General features: G+C 38.8%; 1 protein-coding gene across 2 annotated transcripts in view; it reads right to left on the bottom strand.

The window, feature by feature from the left end:
* Window positions 1-20,507, bottom strand: part of LOC126966731 (luciferin 4-monooxygenase-like) — a 59,309-nt gene that overhangs the window by 19,766 nt on the left and 19,036 nt on the right. For both annotated transcript variants that reach the window (XM_050811009.1, XM_050811000.1), the window contains exons 2-3: window positions 13,192-13,349; window positions 507-714 (exon numbers count right to left, since the gene is read on the bottom strand). In XM_050811009.1, coding sequence (XP_050666966.1) covers window positions 507-714; window positions 13,192-13,347 — 364 coding nt within the window. In that variant the 5' untranslated portion in view covers window positions 13,348-13,349. The remainder of the gene's footprint in view (window positions 1-506; window positions 715-13,191; window positions 13,350-20,507) is intronic.

The raw sequence follows: 20,507 nt of genomic DNA on the forward strand, positions 1-20,507 counted from the left end.
ACTCGGACGTGGTTTGCGATGGATCCGCTTCCACTTCCTACTTCATTGTCAACTTGGGTCTCAGGCCGTCACCGGGGCTTCTTCTGCAGGTCGAAATTTCCAGAACGAAAACGTTGGAACCAAAAACGAACTGTGTTTTCTTTTGCAACATGACCGCCATACACATCATTCACCCTTCGAGTCGTTTCCGCAGCACTAGTGCCACGGCGGAACTCGTACTCGTAAATAATGCGATACTTTAAGTTTTCCATTTTGTAAAATGAGTGACGCAAACAGAAAAAAACAAAAGAATGACGGTCATCGAAGCACAAATACATGAGTAAATAGCTGTACAATTTTGAATTTGGAATTCCTTACCAAAGAGAAGAACATCGTGATTAATGTGGCCAGTACGAAATACGCCAATTTCATATGTAAGGACCTCATATTATTATAAATTGTTCGTACAGTATTAATAGACTCTGCCTATTATTTGTGAATGTTATTTAATTGAATGTAATACTGACCGATACTCAAGTTTCTATCAACAGCAGCTATCATGACTCCAAGATATAGAGCAGCGTAGAACGGTATAGCTATATCTAAATGATTGGGTGCCATCAACACGATGACGTCACCAGCTTGCAAGCCGTGTCTTCGTAGGCTTTCGGCACATCTCACGGATCTCTCCAGTGCCGATCTGTTTGTCTCTGTCTCACCAGTCGCTCCATCAATCTAGGAATTATTCATTTTACCTGATTTTGGTATGGTAATTGATTCGCCCTGCCAGGTGCAGTGCCGCTCAGAACTCTTAAAAAACTCAAAAGTTCTGAGAGGCACTACAACTGCCCTGTACTTTCCCCGGGGCATAAAAAGAATAGGGGAGTCCCAGGCCCATGGGTGTCGTAAGAGGCGATTAAGGGCTTTTTAGAATTTATTTATTTATTTAATAAGGTTTACCGACAGATAGTACACATAAGCTTATTTACAATACATATACACAACTTAAAATCTATAGTGAACATCCAATTATGGGTAAACACAGCAAATTAGTTATCTAGTACAACTAGATAATAACAGAGGTAGAGAAGAACATGTTATGGATATTATCCATATATTATAATATACACATTATATAATATTTCCTTCGCTATTTTTTCCAGTAATTGAGGACATTCAATCAAATTATTAACTATTTTAAAAAGAAAAACCTGATCTGAATTCCAACGTCTACGCGAGAGAGTTGTCAATTCAAAAAAGAAACAGCGCTCATTGTATGATTGTAATTGATGTAGCTTGTTTTGATGGACACACATAAAAACATGAACCTTTTTTGAATCTTCTCAAGTCTTTGCATATCACACTTGTAGTGAGGACTCCATACAGTTGAACAATATTCTAAATGGCTACGTACCAGAGACACATATAGTGTTTTTAAAGCAAGAGTATTTTTGAATTTCTTAGCATTTCTCCAAATGGAGCCAAGCATTTTTTTTTTTTATGGAATAGGAGGACAAACGAGCGTACGGGTCACCTGGTGTTAAGTGATCACCGCCGCCCACACTCTTCTGCAACACCAGAGGAATCACAAGAGCGTTGCCGGCCTTTAAGGAAGGTGTACGCGCTTTTCTTGAAGGTACCCATGTCGTATCGTCCCGGAAACACCGCACAAAGAAGCTCATTCCACAGCTTCGTGGTACGAGGAAGAAAGCTCCTTGAAAACTGCACTGTGGAGGACCGCCACACATCCAGATGGTGGGGATGATATCGTAACTTGTGGCGTGTCGTGCGAAGGTGAAATTCGGCGGCAGGAATCAGGTTGAACAGCTCTTCGGAACACTCCCCGTAATAAATGCGGTAGAAGACACACAATGAAGCGACGTCTCTACGCAACGCCAAGTGATCCAGCCGTTCACAGAGTACTGGGTCCCCGACAATTCGAGCTGCTCTGCGTTGCAGGCGGTCAAATGGATCGAGCTGATACTGGGGTGCGCCAGACCAGAGATGACAGCAATACTCCATGTGAGGCCGGACCTGCGCTTTGTAGAGCGCTAGAATGTAGGCCGGCTTGAAGTATTGCCGTGCTCTATTTATGACGCCCAGTTTCTTTGAAGCCAGTTTGGCTTTGCCCTCCAGATGGCCACGGAATTGGCAATTGCTCGAGATTTCGAGACCCAGTATTCCGATACTAGGCGAGGCTTTAGGGGAAGTGTTCTCGAAGAGCGGTGATACGGCAAATGGGGTTTTTTTAGTGATAAACGCGCAAACTTGAGTCTCCTGGGGGTTAAATTGGACAAGGTTCAACTTACCCCATTCCGCGACCTTCTCGAGAGAGGACTCGATAGAAGACACAAGTTTCTCCCGGCACTCTAAACAATTTATTTACTATTAGTTCATGATGAGCTTTAAAATTTAGTTGTCTATCTAATATCACGCCCAGATCTCTAATAAGCCATACTTCTTCGAGGTCAACTCCGTTTATACTATATTTAGTATCTAATGGTGACTTTTTCCTCGTAAATTTTATATGCTTACATTTATCGATGTTTAATGGTAACTTATTTGCAGATGACCTATGAGAAATTCTTGTTAAGTCCTCTTGCAAAAGGTGGGAATCATTTGCGTCCTTAATTACTCTCGAAATTTTTAAATCATCGGCGAAAAAATAAAATGTGGAATTTTTGATTATCTTACCTAAATCGTTTATAAAAATTAAAAAAAGTATAGGACCTAGGTGTGAGCCTTGAGGAACTCCTGATGTTACTTGAAAAGCATCCGACTGGTGCCCACACGCTACCACTGTTTGGGATCTGACAGACAAGTAACAGGAAAACCAAGACAAAAGTTTGCCATACAGGCCACATTTTACGAGTTTTGATATAATTAATCCGTGGTCGACTCTAACAAAAGCTTTACTTACATCTGTATATACTGTGTCAACTTGTAGCCCCATGTCTATTGCCTCAGATACATCTGTTATATGACAAACAAGATTGGTAAAGGTAGACATTTTAGATCTAAACCCGTGCTGATGATTAATCAAAATTGGTTTTAACGTGAGCTGTTAGAACGGAACAAACAACAGATTCAAATAACTTTCCAAACAATGAGAGAATAGAAATTGGTCTATATGAACATATATCACTACTATTACTAGTATTTTTTAGAATTGGTACAACATTGGCTGATTTCCAAGCTGCAGGGAATACCCCAAGATTAAGTGATGCGTTGAATATAATACTAAGAGGATAAGATAGATTATTTGCACAGTTAATAATAAAAATTCCAGGTATCAGATCAGGGCCTGCGCCCTGGTTTTTGTTTAATTTTTTAATTGCAACTGAAATATGTTTTTCTGTTACTACTATATGATTTAACGTATCATTAGTTTCTCCCTTCAAGGTAGCCAGATCCGACACAGACACCTGAGTGCTATCCGAATACACAGAAGAGAAATGAGTAGCGAATGCGTTACAAATACCCTGTGGTGTAGAGAATTTTGCCGTATGTAAATGCATTTCCTGGGGTAAATTTGTTTTATTTTTTCGTTTTGATGCGATAAAAGACCAAAATGACTTTAAATTGTTATTAAGAACTGATTCTTCTATTGCCCGAAGATATTTATTGTAACATGCATTAATCTGAATGTGACATCTCGCTCTGGCGATATGAAACTCGTATTCATCCAGCAAATTCTTATATTTTTAAATCTTAAACGATATTTCTCTTTTTCTTTAAGTAACAGTACAAGTTGCCTCGTATACCAAATTGGATAATTCTGATTGTGTGATTTGCTTTTTGGTGTATGTTTATTAATAATCTCTCTAATAATTAAGTAAAACTTATTTATCATAGCATTTATATCAAGCTCTTTTTGAAAAATAGCGTTCCAATCAATTTTACTCAGATCGTGATTGATGTCATCATACTTTGCTAGATAAAAGTTGGTTCTGCTAACTGTAGATTTTTTAAGAAATTTTATCGGCAAATATATAGACGATATGAGTAAAGGAGGGTGGTGAGAATTGATTTTCGTGAGGGAAGGAATTTGTTCTGATATATGAAACGGTGCATTACTTAGAACTAGATCGAGGACCTTACCATTTTTATTTTTTATTAAATTAAACTGAAGTAGGTTGTTCAGTGCTTGAAAATCAAAAAGCAGTTGACTCAATCGACGATTGCATTCAAATGCACTTATTTCGCAATCAGGATTCTGGTACCATATTAAATGTTCAAGATTAAAATCTCCTACCAAAATAGTGTCCTCCTTATCGCTAATTAAAGCCATTGCATTACTAATGTTATTTAGTTCATTTTCCAACATATCGCATGATACCGGTGGTGGAAGATATACAGCACAAATATTAAGTTTCTTATTCCTAGTCTGACTAGAATGCGGTATCACTTTTACCCATAAATCCTCATTACAATTTCCTTCAAACGATGACAATCTATATGAGCCAATCTGATTTGAGACGGCTATTAAGACCCCTCCGCCATCAACTTTCGAACTGTTTGCAGAATATCGGTCTCTTCGATATATTCTATAATTATCATTCAGTATTTCAGAGTCATAGACACTATCGTTGAGCCATGTCTCTGTCAAAACTATAATATCGTAATCACAGCTTAAACTTAATAAATGAAGGTCTGACAATTTACCGCGAATGCTTCTACAGTTCTGATAATAAATCTTTAAGTTTGGCATTATAAAGATATAAAAATCTTAAATCTAATGTTTATAAAGAGAATAACATATTAGAAGAAGCTCAATCCTTAAGTGTAGACAATGTTTCACTGTTTTTGACCCAAATAGCCGGAGTAGCGTCGTCCTTTCTTAGCAATACCCGACCATTTCGAACCCATAGATATTTGTACAGATGGTCCCTTTTAAACTTACGTGCTTGAGCTTGTAAATTGCGATTGTTAGGGGACAGGTGTTCTACGACGTAAATTTGCTGCTTGTTCCCTCCAATTCCTAGGTCTGCCGTATTAAGTTTATTTTCGGGATTCGACTTGTTATAATTCAAGCAGGCAGCCAGCAAAGTGTCACGCATACGCGGAGAGGGAAGTTTGACAATCAAGTTCTTAGGTCGGTCAGATTGAGGGTTGGACTTGGAAACTCTAGTACACACAAGTATATCCTTTTCAGTTATGGGACATTTAACCACTTTTGCAAGTTGTATAACCGTTGATATAAGGTGTTCTCTTGGATATTCCGGCAGGCACTGAATCTCCACGTTTGAATCGCGAGATTGCTGCTCTATCACAGCCACTCTATAGTTTAATGTTTGGATGGCCTCGTGTAGTTTGGCGTTCTCTGTTTTCAAATAAACTGATTCCGATCGCAACTGGCTTACCTCACGTAGCAGTTCGTCGAACTTAGAAGACATAAATTCTACAGATGTAATGACTTCTGGAAGTCGTTTAAAGTCATTCTTCCAAGTCTCAATATTTGATTCCATGCTTCTCTGCGTGGCCAACATAATGTCGAGCTTGGCTGATATTTTTTTTTCAAACTCATAGAAATGACTATCTGACTCTGGAGATCCCACTTTGTCCTCAATATCAACAAGTTCTGTATGTTTGATCGGAGTTTCATCGGTCCTTTTCGCAGGTAATTTGCATACAGGACATTTCCAGGAAGCTTTTGCCCTGTGAGAGAGCTTGGAATAATTTTCTTTTGTTAATTTTACACAAAGGTAATGATATGATTTGGAACAGTTGTTGACAGAGCAAGTTATCTTGTCAGTAATGCTCACAACTTGTTGACATGCACCACAAAGGCTCATTTTCGAAAAACAACAAATTTTTTTATTTAAAAATAAAATACTTATTAAATTGGAGTGCAGCACGAAGCGTATGCGGTAGCAGGTACTAATATTTTAGCTTGAATTACGTTGCGGTATCTTAATATCTAGATAATTGCTTAATTGTCGTAAGATGTTGAGCTGTTAGGTTCGACGGCCGGTACCAAGATAACTCGCAATTGATCGATATCGCAGTAACTGTCGCTAAACTGTCTCTGGAAATCACGGTACAGGGTGTGCGTTCAAACTGGTTCGAGGTTTCGCCCGGTGTCAGTCACGCTAGTATGGCGCAGCGGTAACTCAGACCTGACTATTGAATTCCGCGATCAAATCACGCTCGATAGAAATAAATAATTTCAATTTTTTTCTACACTAAGCACAATGCACATTCACTGAATTTACCACAAAAAGAATACAAGACTTCCCCAAGATTATGAAAGCGGTCCCTAAAGAGATAGTACCCCAGGAGGGTACCGGCTCTACCGCAGTCGGAGAATCCCTCCCCGAGCACTCTAGCTCGGGCTGCCCTTCGTATTCTGGGGAGGGCACAGTACCGCGCATGACCAAGGACAAACGAGGCAGTAACACTACGGCACCCCGCTCCACACTCAACGTGGACTTTTGCAATATCAGGGGAATTCACTCCAACTTAAACGCCGTCCACCACCACCTAGAGACGGCGAAGCCGGCCTTGTGTTTCCTTACGGAGACGCAGATATCTCGACCTAGCGATACGTCATATTTAACGTACCCCGGGTACAAAATTGAGCACATTTTTTTGCCTGATGCCGGGGTATGTGTGTACGTTAGGGAGGATATCTGCTGTCGCCGTCTCGGCAATTTGGAGGGTAGGGACCTGTCCACTCTCTGGCTCCGCGTAGAGTTAGAGGACCGCGTCCGCATCTATTCGTGTGACTACAGGTCCCATAGTGGTAACGCAGAAACCGATCATCTCATGGGCTGCGTTCAAGCGGCAATTGACGACGTGCTTGCACAGATCCCCTCCGCTGAAATTGTAGTCTTGGGTGATTTCAACGGGCACAATGCCGAATGGCTTGGATCACGTACCACAGACTACGCAGGGCGATCTGTGCATAATTTTGCATTGGCGTACGGTCTGTCCCAATTGGTTGCGTCGCCAACGCGGCTCCCGGATGTGGATAGCCACATGCCGTCCTTATTAGATCTTCTGCTGACTACACATCCCGATGGTTACCAGGTCATTGTCGACGCCCCTCTCAGAACGTCCGACCATTGCCTGGTCAGGAGTGTAGTGCCTATCCGACGCCCACGTCGCAGACCACCAGCGACCCGCCGCGTTTGGCACTACAAGTCAGCAGATTGGGATAGGATGCGTTCCTTTTTTGCATCCTACCCTTGGGTCAAGGTTTGTTTCCCTTCGGATGATCCTAGTGCCTGCGCCGTTGCAGTAGCCGATGTGATACTACAGGGCATGGATATTTTTGTACCAAGTTCTGTAGTACCGATCGGTGGCAGTTCACAGCCCTGGTTCGATGCGTCAGTTAAAGCAGCATCTGACTGCAAAAAACAGGCGTATCGAACTTGGGTTGCGGCGCTGGGCACAAAGGATCCGAACTGCATAGTTCTTAAGAGGAAATACAACCGTGCTTCCAGATTTTTTAAGCGGCAAATCGCCCGTGCAAAGTCAAAACACGTCGTCAAAATCGGCGAGCAGCTTTCCAGTTACCCGACCGGAACACGCATATCTGGTCGTTGTCGAAAGCTGCTCTTGGTAACTTCAGCCAGCCGTCCATGCCGCCGTTGCACATGAGGAATACACCCTGGCCCATACGGCAAAAGAGAAAGCCGATCTCCTGTGCGCTCTTTTCGCCTCCAACTCGACTCTTGACGACAACGGAAAAACACCGCCGACCATCCCGCGGTGTCAGAGCTCTATGCCTGAAGTACAGTTCAGACAGAAAACTGTTAGGCGAGCTCTGTTTTCGTTGGACGTCAGGAAGTCGAGCGGGCCGGATGGCATTTCTCCAATCGTGCTTAGAACGTGTGCCCCTGAGTTGACGCCGGTGCTAACGCGTTTATTCCGGCACTCTTATTCCAAAGGCGTAGTCCCTGACCCATGGAAGTCAGCCCTTGTCCATCCGATCCAAAAAAAAGGAGACAGTTCGGATCCGGCAAACTACAGGCCTATTGCTATTACCTCCCTGCTCTCCAAAACCATGGAGAGCATAATTAGCTGTCAGCTCTTGGAATACCTAAAGGTCACCAGTTGATCAACGACCGACAATACGGCTTTCGCCATGGTCGGTCGGCAGGTGATCTTCTGGTATACCTAACACATAGATGGGCTGCGGCTATTGAAAGCAAGGGGGAAGGCCTGGCAGTTAGCCTGGATATAGCGAAGGCCTTTGATCGTGTATGGCACAAGGCGCTCCTCTCTAAACTTCCATCATTTGGGCTTCTCGAGAGCTTGTGCAAGTGGACCTCCAGCTTCCTCACTGGGTGCAGCATACAGGTCGTTGTCGACGGACATTGCTCGAACCCGAAGCCCGTGAATGCTGGAGTGCCCCAAGGCTGTGTGCTATCTCCTACGCTGTTTCTTCTGCATATCAATGATATGTTGGACACCTCCACCATTCATTGCTATGCAGATGACAGCACTGGTGATTCCGTATACACGGGCCATGCACGTCTCTCTCGGGAAATCGTCGACCAGTGCCGGGAGAAACTTGTGTCTTCTATCGAGTCCTCTCTTGAGAAGGTCGCAGAATGGGGTAAATTGAACCTTGTCCAATTTGACCCCCAGAAGACTCAAGTTTGCGCGTTTACCACTAAAAAGAACCCCATTTGTCGCATCACCGCTCTTCGACAACACTTCCCTAAAAGCCTCGCCTAGTATCGGAATACTGGGTCTTGAAATCTCGAGCGATTGCCAATTCCGTGGCCATCTGGAGGGCAAAGCCAAATTGGCTTCAAAGAAACTGGGCGTCATTAATAGAGCACGGCAATACTTCAAGCCGGCCCACATTCTAGCGCTGTACAAAGCGCAGGTCCGGCCACACATGGAGTATTGCTGTCATCTCTGGTCTGGCGCACCCCAGTATCAGCTCGATCCATTTGACCGCGTGCAACGCAGAGCAGCTCGAATTGTCGGGGACCCAGTACTCTGTGAACGGCTGGATCACTTGGCGTTGCGTAGAGACGTCGCTTCATTGTGTGTCTTCTACCGCATTTATCACGGGGAGTTTTCCAAAGAGCTGTTTAACCTGATTCCTGCCTAACCGAATTCCACCTTCTACACGCCACTAGTTAGGATATCATCCCCACCATCTGGATGTGTGGCCTCCACAGTGCGGTTTTCAAGGAGCTTTCTTCCTCGTAGTACGAAGCTGTGGAATGAGCCTCCTTGTGCGGTGTTTCCGGGACGATACGACATGGTTACCTTAAAAAAAAGCGCGTACACCTTCCTTAAAGGCCGGCAACGCTCTTGTGATTCCTCTGGTGTTGCAAGAGAATATGGGCGGCGGTGATCACTTAACACCAGGTGACCCGTACGCTCGTTTGTCCTCCTATTCCATAAAAAAAAAACTGCGGTTGACACTTTGAGACATAGTATTAGCAATTTTTTATGTTTAAAAGTGATAACTCACACTTCTGGGATTACATTTATTACACAAATAAAATTGAAAAGAAGAAAGAATTTAAATTAAAAGAGGCGGGACTGCCTAAGTAAACATTGAAATTTAGTTTAGCACGAAACGTGCAGTCATTTGACATAAGTTTGAATTTGTAGTAATTACAGTATAGCAATTGGCGACGAAGTATTATCCGGCTAAGTTTGAAAGCTCACAGTTGCAACGTAGTGGATTTCGGCTACCTCCGTTTCTTACAAGATTATAGCCGTCATCTGTCAATCTATCTATGACTGCACGTTTCATATAATCGAGTGAATAGCTTTTTTCTTAGAGAGTTTCGCGAGGCTGAGATTCGCTTTCATTTTGCTGTATTTCTTCCTATATAAGAGATGTTCCTTTTCTCTCCTGCAAGTCCATGGTGTAACCCGTGTATATTGTATGTTTATTATTTTTAAAACATGGATCGATATTATTTTTTAAAATATATAACGGTTATCTTTATCGAACATAGATTCTGAGAACTCAAAAGGGAGTCCTTCAACTTGTATCTAACTAAAATAAGCTAAATAAATAAATAGATTAGTATTTACAGCCCATTTTTTGCAATTCGACTATTTTGCGTGAAACTACCCCGGGCCCTTGTAAGCCCTTGTGAGCTCATCAACTTAATACACACACAACAAGATGAAGGATTGGTTTCCGCTGCCCTCCGACTAGATAACGCAGGCGTAGTTCAAAGTGCGGCAACGCATACTACGCCCAAGTGGGCCTAACGAGCCAGTCTCGAACAATGTGTGACGTTTACATGTTCCGTTAACCTTTGCTAATAATTGAAACTAAAACGCCTGCTTGCGTGGTAAGACTTTGTAAAAAGAATACTACAAGAAATAAGAAACACACTGGGATCACACATTATCAGTAAGTATTTTATTAATTTCAATGTAAAATAACACGAAGCGTATGTTACAATATTTGAAAGATGCCATTGAGTGTCAAGATGCCTCGCACACAAGCATCTAATTAATGTGGTAATAAAAAACCTATTGTTCTTAGGTAGTGCGTTATCATATTGGAGCGCAGCGGAGACCAATCCTTAAGGCGACACTAAATGCCAGCGACCTTGAGCGATATGAGTTCACGGCTGCCGGCCCGTTAACTATGTAACAAAGCCAATATATTCAAAATTCTTGCGTGGAAAACAATTTATGTGCTTACACTCCTCCTTATTCACTATTAATGTGAATAAATGAACCTACACAAAAAAGTACAAGCTATAAGAATAAATTTTCTGAGAAGAAGAACCAAAAAAATGTGTCACGCGATGCCAAAAAACATGTTTAACTTCAAAGAAAAGTGGTAGTTCAAAAAGGCTCGGCAGTGTTAACTATAACCAACAGCAACCATTAGCAACCTATAAATTAGACTTAAGGATATGTGTAACAGGATTAAGTAGTGTTCATAGCTCGAAATGCTGTACTTCCACCACAAAACTTGTCTAAAAACACCATGTTTGCATGTTTTCTGCTTACTCTTCGCCTTATATATATCTAAACACACAAAGTTTTCCTTCACAGTAAGAGCGTCAATTATATATGCGGCAGTGCCGGATAAGCAAGCGTGGGGCCCGTAGCAAATTATTTCAAAGACCCCTTGATCTATATTGGAAATACACTGGACTTCAAAAGTAAGTATCACACTTTTAAAATTGGGATAACGTTTTAAGTTCACAAGATATACTTTCGAAATAAAAAGGACTCCAAAGAGAATTTAATTTTGTACATAAAACTTTATAGTCGGTAACCTTCTTTTAAGAATTGGCTGAAAAAAAACTTCAAAAACAAAACCATTCCTTATTCAAAGTGGACGTTGCTGAATTACAATTTTACCATTCACATTTTTCTTTCTGTTTTAATTCAAGATCGATGGGTCTTGTTTTAAAAATTTATGCTAAAAAGCACATAACATTTATTTATGCCTCTTTCAGTTGAAGAATGTGCTAGGATCAGGGCTTTTCTGGAACTAGGCATCAGTATGCGTCGCACTGCAAGAATGGTGGGTGTGACGGTACGAACGGTCCAGAAGGTAAAGCGAATGTACGAAGAGACTGGACACCATCTGAGGAGACCTTGTAATGGCAGACCCAGGTGTACCAGTGCCCGAGAAGATCGTTATATTATTTCCACTGTGTTAATAAATCGCCACCAAAATGCAGCTGAAGTCCAGCAACATCTACTTCAGACCCGGAGGGACTACATTAGTGACAGTACAGTGAGAAGAAGACTTGCTGAAGCAAATTTGAAACCCTGAAGACCAGCGAGTGGCCCAAAACTCGAGAGACAGCATCGAGTAGCGAGACTGCGATACGCCCGTGAACACATGCAGTGGGATGAAGAAGAATGGTCAAGAATTTTGTTTGCAGATGAGTCTCGATTCTCCCTTTACACTTCTGATGGAAGGCGAAGTGTTTACAGGCGACCTGGTGAGCGATACCTTCAAGCCTGCATCTCAGAAAGAGTCCAATACGGTGGAGGCGGTGCACATGTATGGGCTGGCATATCTTCAGAAGGTCGCACAGAGCTAGTAGCCATAGAAAATGGCACCCTCACTGGGAAAAGATATGCTCAAGATTCTCAATGAGTATGCAGGGCCGTATTTAGCAAATATGGGTGATGGATCGATGCTGATGCATGATAATGCCCGGCCACACACGGCTCATATCGTACAAGAGTATATTCAGGAGGTCGGTATCAGCGTGATGGCTTAGCCATCAAGAAGTCCTGATCTCAACCCGATTGAACACGCCTGGGATGAGCTTGGGAGGCTAGTTAGAAATCGCAGACCACCACCTACTACCCTCAGGGCACTAAAGCAGGCCCTGGTAGAAGAATGAGAGAATAACCCTCACATCGGCTCCGAAACCTAGTGTTCAGTATGCCAAACCGGCTCGAAGCTGTAATCAGAGCTCGAGGAGGCAATACCAGTTATTAAAAATTAAATAACATGTAATACATTTTAGTTGATTTTTTTTACACTAAACTAAAAATGTCTATTTTCATTGTTTTATCTTTTTTAAGTTAAAAATGTTACTAATGTATAATTTTAGTTTCTAAGAATTAAAGCCTATAAAATTTGCAACAAAACGTTTTTAATCTTAAATCTCTACCTTCTATAGTTAAGAAAAAAATTTAATTTGAAAAGTGTGATACTTACTTTTGCAGGCCAGTGTAGTTCGTTAGTATCTGTCGTGGATTGTTTTTTTGACCATAAGTAAAATCAATACGCTCAGGTACAAATAAGTGGGTTTTAAATCCATTTCACCACGTGCAACGCAGAGCAGCTCGAATTAATGGGGGACCCAGTGCTCTGTGAACGGCCGGATCACTTGGCGTTGCGTTGATACGTCGCTTTATTGTGTGTCTTCCACCCCATTTATCACGGGGAACCGAAGAGCAGTTTCACCTGATTCCTGCCGCCGAATTCCACCTCCGCACGACGATATCATACCCATCACGGGTATGATATCCTAACTTGTGGCGTGGGTATGGGTATCCTGGATGTGTGGCAGTCCTCCACAGTGCGATTTTCGAGGAGCTTTCTTCCACGCACTACAAAGCTATGGAATGAGCTTCCTTGTGCGATGTTTCCGGGAAAAATACGACATGGGTATCTTCAAGAAAATAGCGTACACTTATTGCTAATAGAGACGTGTTAGACTGAATCAATTATTAAATTGTAATACAGTCATGTTTGAATCTTATTTACGATTATAAAAGATGGAAACCAACCTGCATAACCATATCAGGAAAATCTTTAAGCCCCTGCAGTATCATTTTCCCAAGATGATGCCGGTCGCTTGGAATTCCGGATTCGGCTACTATTCTTGATGTAAGATCGTTCATGAACCAGAAAACCGAATCATTCGATCGTTTGATTGGCGCCATTCCTTATTCACATAATATTATGTTAATAATTTTTATTATTTACTTAATATTATTTGTATCGATTTAAAGATTTTTGTATAATCAATTCGACACGTGTTTCGTATTTGAATACGCGAATTCTGTATTCTGAGTCGACCTCTTCTGATAATGCCTCGTGAAGGCAAAACACATGTCGAATTGGCTAAAGGCAAATTTTTGCGGAATTTATTCTGAAGAAAACTCATAAAATTTGGATGATTATAAATTTCCGCAAGAAATTGCCTAATTCAATAAATTATCTGTTTACAGTAATAGTTAAGTTATATTACACTCAGCTAGAAGGTTTAATTTACTTCAAATATCAAAGTTAAAATCAAATAAACTTTATTAAATTGAGCTTAAACTAAACGCTTTAGAATCGTTGTTATAAATATTTCTATTAAATTACTGAATCTATCATAATATTTTCGGAAAAAGTAAAGCTGGAGAAAAGTAAAATCAACGGCCCGGCTAACAAATAATTAAAAATAATATATACAAACTAGCTATATAGCTTACAAACTAATATATACAAAATAAATTAGTTTGTAAGGTGCTGTTTATAATAAATGAATCATGTTTATATAATAATAATAATATTTATCACACTTTTACACAAATTATCTTGCCCCAAACTAGGCATAGCCTGTACTATGGGTACAATATACTTACTTAAACATACATATAAACATCCATGACTCGGAAACAAACATTCATATTCATCATATAAATGATTGCACCTACCGGGATTCGAACCCGGGACCTCTAGCTCAGTTGTCAGGGTCGGTCATTCGGCTATATGGGTCGTCAATATATGATATCAAACATTTCATAAAAAGTAATAAATTGTATTCATATAAATTATCGTACTTATATTGGATGGATCAACCTTAAGAGCTTGATTTTATTGTTTGTGTAAGGATGCTTCGTGAACATAGTGGTCGTTATTACTGTTATAATTAGTAATTGCATCCAACAAATACAATTATTTATTAACTACAAAAGGTCAAATAGCACCACAAGCAGCATCCGTTCACACACGTTGACGCATGGACCAGCCATCGTTCCCTTCGCACATATTAATAAACCTATAGAGCGTATTTAGACTTTACTTACGTAGAACTTAATTGAGTGTGATAAAACGCGAATTTAACTTTTGTATTGGGCTGTCTAAGCTTAACCAACTCACCATAAATTCATCTGTCATATGACTAAAATAAAAATTATGCTAAGATTACTTCATCTGAGCAAAGTCTAAGTATACAAATAAAATTTGAAAAGCAAAATTTTATGAACGATGCGGGACTCAATCCCACGACCTCTGGCGTTCCGTGTAAGTGCTCTAACCAACAGAGCTAACCGTTCGAGTGACGTATCGTCATAAAATCCTTTATGCTTTTTTCAACTGTCAGGTTGTGGCTTCATCTACAGGATCTACTTTAGAGTTGATAACCTGCTCAACCCTAATATTTGCATATTAGGAAATTGACTTGAGATGTCGCTTTTATAAATCTTAGCAATTTGTTACGTTTTTAAAGTGATAACCCTCACTTCTAGGATTAATAGACAAATAAAATTTGAAAAACATAATTTTATGAACGATGCGGGGCCCGAACTCACGACCTCTGGCGTTCCGTGCCAGTGCTCTAAGAAACTGAGCTAACCGACTGACATCCTGAGCGGCACGGCATTGTAATGCGTAGGGCGTATCAATTACCATCAGCTGGACGTCCTGCTCGTCTCGTCCCTTATTTTCATTAAAAAAAAAAGTAAGTGAACATGTAAACGTTAAAACCGATAAAAATAAGTGACGATCAACTTACCGTTTTGACCGCAATTAAAAGGTTGGATGATCTCATATTATACTATATATGTCTGTATGTTTCGTATAAGTATCTCAATGAAGCGCAGTGTTGTTTAATATTGTTTATCTACACCCATGCTTTAAAACCTCTATTAAAGATTCTGAAACAGTTAGCTTATTGCCAACATTAAAACACCCAATCGTCTAATAACCTACACCTAATCGTCTAATAAATTACATCATCCAAACGAGTGTTGTAATGTTGTACTAAATTTCATAACAACACCCCTATGTTTTTTTTTCGATCCCTTCATGCGTAAAGAGTTTCAACAGACAGCCACATTTTCATTGCTCGATGCGTGGTATCTGTATGAATTTCAAAAAATGAACATTTTCGTTTACGCGCTTTCCACACTACCAGAACGCCGCGCGCCGTAATAAAAAAGTAGATTATTTGAATCCCCGCCATTTTTTTTCGATATTTTTATTGTTTACTTTTCTGCATATAAATTTTATCTTATCTCAATCTGACGCACTCAAATTTTTCTAACGATCGTTTTTTTACTAATCAGATCGGCTGCTCTAGACTTTTGACCTTAGGGCTCTGATATGGTGGGAGTACTTTTTAAAGTGCAAGTTTGCCCCTCTTATGTTATTCTGACGCGCTCGAGTATATCCCAAAATCACCACTTGGGCTCCTCTACTATAATGCTTTGTACATAGTTTGTTTATGTTTATTTTATTTTATGTTATGAATTATTGATAACTAGATGACCCGACAGACATTGTTCTGTGCATAATAAATAAAATACTGTTTTTTTATGAATTTGTCAATAATATTCGATATATATTTATCAAGAATTATTTCGATAAAAAATGCTCCCTGTTGTTATAATGAAATTGTTTCACAGCAGAACTGTCAAACCGTGTGTCAATAAATTCTCTCATAGAAAATATGTCCATACAAAACAAATATTGAAAATAAAAATAATTATGGGTCCCAAATCTAAATAAAAACTATCCTATCTCTCAAGTCGGACTGAACTGCACTCCATGAAGTAAAGAGCAGTTTAAGAGTCCATCGCGGACAAACAACGTGACACGTAATTTATATATATTAAGATTATGAAAGGCTCATGACAATTTCGCTTATGCTCATTCAAATTTAGTTACAAGAAGTGATTTTTATACGCAATATGTGTTACTCGGAACTTTTTTGTTACGATTAATTTATCTAGGCCATGAAAATTTGCTACTTTAGGTACTTATACATTATTGTTGTATCATTTATAAATTGGTTAATTTTGTTATATTATATTTAAAAAATAGAATAGAATAAAAATTTATTGATAACAAAAACCACCACCACACAATTATTAAAATGATACAAAACAAAATAAGTAATAATTTCTTAGAACTAACAAATAAAACAAATTAAATAATACAATTCATAGCTTAAAACGAAAAAGGTACTGTGCGCCAGTGAATGTCACCAAATGGAGCTAACTCAGTAAAAAGCTGCAATAGCGTGGTGCCAATGTAGCACTGGCTTTCAGTAGCCCCAACATTATTGAGTCTGGGAGTAGCAGCGACTAGTAATTTTTAAATTATAATTATGAATATAAATAAATAAATGCAGTATAGATCTAATTTTTTTATTTTATTCATATTTAACTCTTAAAAAAATATATATAAATTAAAAAAAAAAAAAAAATTTAACGTTAAAAGAAGATCATTTAGATCTTTACGACGGAAAAATCATAAAAAATGAGGTTATTAATAATAAATAAGTTTTAATATATATTATGGTTACTATAAATGTTAATATTATAATATTAAATTTAAAAGAGGTACAAGCAGTTAAACAGGTTTATAAATATCATTAAGTAGGTAAATTTTAGTTTTTATTTTGAAATTTTGAATGGTATTACTAAGTTGAAGTGGAGGTGGCAAATCATTCCAGCACTTGGTGGCTTGATATCTAAAACTTCCCCGAAACGCAGCAGTTCGGTGGCTAGGAATAGCTAATATACGAAAAGCTGACCTCGTATCCATATTCAAAGCTTTATGCTGTCCAAGCCATTCTAACTTTTGATATAAGTATGCTGGTGTAAATGCCTTCTTCCGTCCATCTTGAGTACTTTTGCCTCTTTGAGATATGGTGTAACGTGACTACGGGGAGGAATATTGCAACAAAATCTAGCGCACGCATTTTGCACTCGCTGTATGGCATTTTTAGTTTTACTCAGTAGTCGTGGGCCATAAACGGTGTCCATATAATTAAATTTAGAAAGGACGAGAGCATCACACAGACGTATGCGTGTTTCTAAATTTAAGTATTGTCTTAATTTATATAACAAATAAATGTTAGTTATTCACTAGTGTTATAATATTTGTATTGAGAGGCAGTATGGCCCATTGAAAATATATACTGTGAAATGCTGTGAGCGCTTTTAAAGATATACTAGAATTGTCATGTGTATCTATTGCTGGTGTTCTGATAAATAAATAAAGAAGTAGAGAAGAATTAAGAGTAGGCAAATCAGAATAATCACTTATCATTGCAGGCTAAGGATTGCTCGTGAAAGAACCTCACAGAATCACCCAAGAAGTTTAATAAGTGTAGTTTCAAAATATTGCTTTATAACATATGGGTAGGCGCTTAGCAGAATGGAACCAGTCCACATGACCAGTATTTGAGGTCCAATGTCAAAAGATAGTTATTGTTTTGTTTTGAGACTTTTAGTATATTTTTTGTGGGTGTGTTCAATATCTTTGCTACAAATGCGAGAAGTGAACTGGTTCCTTTTTAAATTAGAAATATCGTATAAGTTTTAATAATAATATATAATATTTCATTTATTTCAGGCATTTTAAACCCATTACAGCAAATTGAATAAAATAGAATAAGATGTACTTAAAAATAAAAATTGTATACATCACAGTACTTAATAATTAAATAACTTAAAACTAAAATTGCCCCAAAGGGGGGTTCGTACAAAAAGTAATGTACTGATAATACTATATCCGGTTAATGTCACGATGCACCGAAAGCCAGTAAGGTAGTATAGGATTTTCTGGGTGCTCAGAGCATACACTGATAATTTAGTTTTCGGATTCGCGAATGCGAGACCAAAAAGCAGCAACTCGTGATCTTATCACTGCGAAATAATCAGGGACTCTGGCGTCGGCAAACATGCCCGACGCACTGCAATATTTGGGCAGTCTCATCAGAATACGGTATGCATTATTATACTGCATTCTGATGCTGCTTCGTGCAGTTTTAGTGCGGTTGACCCAAAGCTGACACGTGTAGAAGCATTGACAATATGCTCTAAACAGTGTCAGCTTCGCCTCAGGACTGCACCGTGCAAACCGGCGTGCGAGCATATTGCATCGAACAGCCAAAGCCCTCCGCTCGCGTTCTATATCTTCGCTATCACACAAATTCTCAGTTAGGATATGCCCCAAGTACCTGAATCGGTCCACTCTATCTATGGATACACCGTCTAAAAAGACCATCGGAATTCCCTCCAGACCTTTCTTAGCCGGAAACACCATCATTTGTGTTTTTTTACATTATATTTGAGGCCATGCTGCCCTGCATATTTTTCACAGATAGCCAGCAGTTTCCTGAGGCCTCTGATTGAGGGACTTAGAAGCACCATATCGTCAGCGTAGGATGCAGGTCAGCGTTTTGTTCGGGTTGTCAAACACTTAATTTTTTTTTATGATTTTGTAGACTGGTTCATTTCTGCTAAGCGCTAACCATGTAATATTAGCTCATCAGAATAATTAAGATACAACTTTTTAATAGTCTACCTTCCTTTCTCCAAAAGATTCAGCCTTTAAAAACATTTAAAGTGAGTTATCAGACTATATTATTTCAAAGATTTTATAAAAAAAACATGTCTGAAATAGTTTATGTGACAGTGACCTGTAAAAGTGTGTAATTATAAATTTTGTGAAGAAGAATAAGTATATATGTATGAACTGAACATGTAAAGGACGGCGCGGCGTATAAGTTATTACATCATTTTATGTTCTCATGTACCTAAGTGACAATATTATGTTTTTAATAATAATGTTGAATATTTGTTTATATATACGTAATTTTTCACATTTTTTGAGCTGATTAATATCTAGTATTTGAAATAAACGATACTTACCGATTGTTGTCTCGTGCGTATAATATTGAAGATCGCACAATTCTATGCGAGACTGTGAGGAAGGACAAAGTAAACTCTGTCCTTATATATTAGTATACTTTAAGTGGACAAAGGTTAAGGTGTATACATATGATCGTTATAGCGAATTGCAAACTTTTTTTTTTAAAAGAAAATATTTTGACCGTCGGTAGTAATATTTTTCATACTGTATTCATTATGCTAGCCATATGATTTGGTATATTTTTAAAGTGATAAATGAGAAAACAATATTTTCGAACCCACAACCTCTCGCGTTCCGTGCGTGCGTTCTTTCTAAATGAGCCAACCGTTCGAGTGACGTATTGTTGCTTGGTTCAACTCTCAACTCTGTCTCTTTGAAGCCACAACCTGAGAGTTGAACAGGACATACAAGATTCTATAAACAATACTTCACTCGATCGGTTGGCTCATTTGGAAAGATCGCTCGCACGGAACGCGAGAGGACGCGGATTCGAGTCCCGCATCGTTCATATAATTATATTTTCAGTTTTATTTATGGTATCCATGTCATGTGTTTGATGCAACTACTGTACAAATACTAACAGTTAAATGGTTCTATCGGCTTACTTAAAATCTTAAATCAAAATCACCTTATTATGTAGGTCAAGGAAATGATACATATGAATGCCAAAAGTTTTCTTTTTACATTTACCACTACTTCGGAATAGGTTGAGCTTTAATGAGAAGAAGTGGTAAGAAACTTTGCCATTCACATTTTTTTTAAATCAAAATGATTTTAATTAATATTAGTAAATCTGTGCTATTCTGCAATAGGTGTTCATGGTATTAGAATTGATAATGTTAATTTTATACTTATAAATGTTAATTTTAATGTGTATATAATGAAGTGCCGATTTTAATAATCTGTTTACTAATTATACTTACAAAATATTTCTTTAAATATTACCTGTTGTGTGCTCTCCAAACAATAACGAAGCCAATAAAGTAGTTTTAAGAATTAAATAAAAAACTGAATACGTTTTTTTTTTTTCAAATTGTCATGAATAACTTAAGTTAACAAGCGGTCATGACAATATTGATACAAAATACTTAAGTATGTTGGTCCCGAACGCGTAATAAATGTATTCATAATAAATATTGATATTAATTAATTATAACACATTAATGAG

The sequence above is a fragment of the Leptidea sinapis genome, chromosome 1 (genome assembly GCF_905404315.1).
Source record: "Leptidea sinapis chromosome 1, ilLepSina1.1, whole genome shotgun sequence".
Classification (NCBI taxonomy): Eukaryota; Metazoa; Arthropoda; class Insecta; order Lepidoptera; family Pieridae; genus Leptidea; species Leptidea sinapis.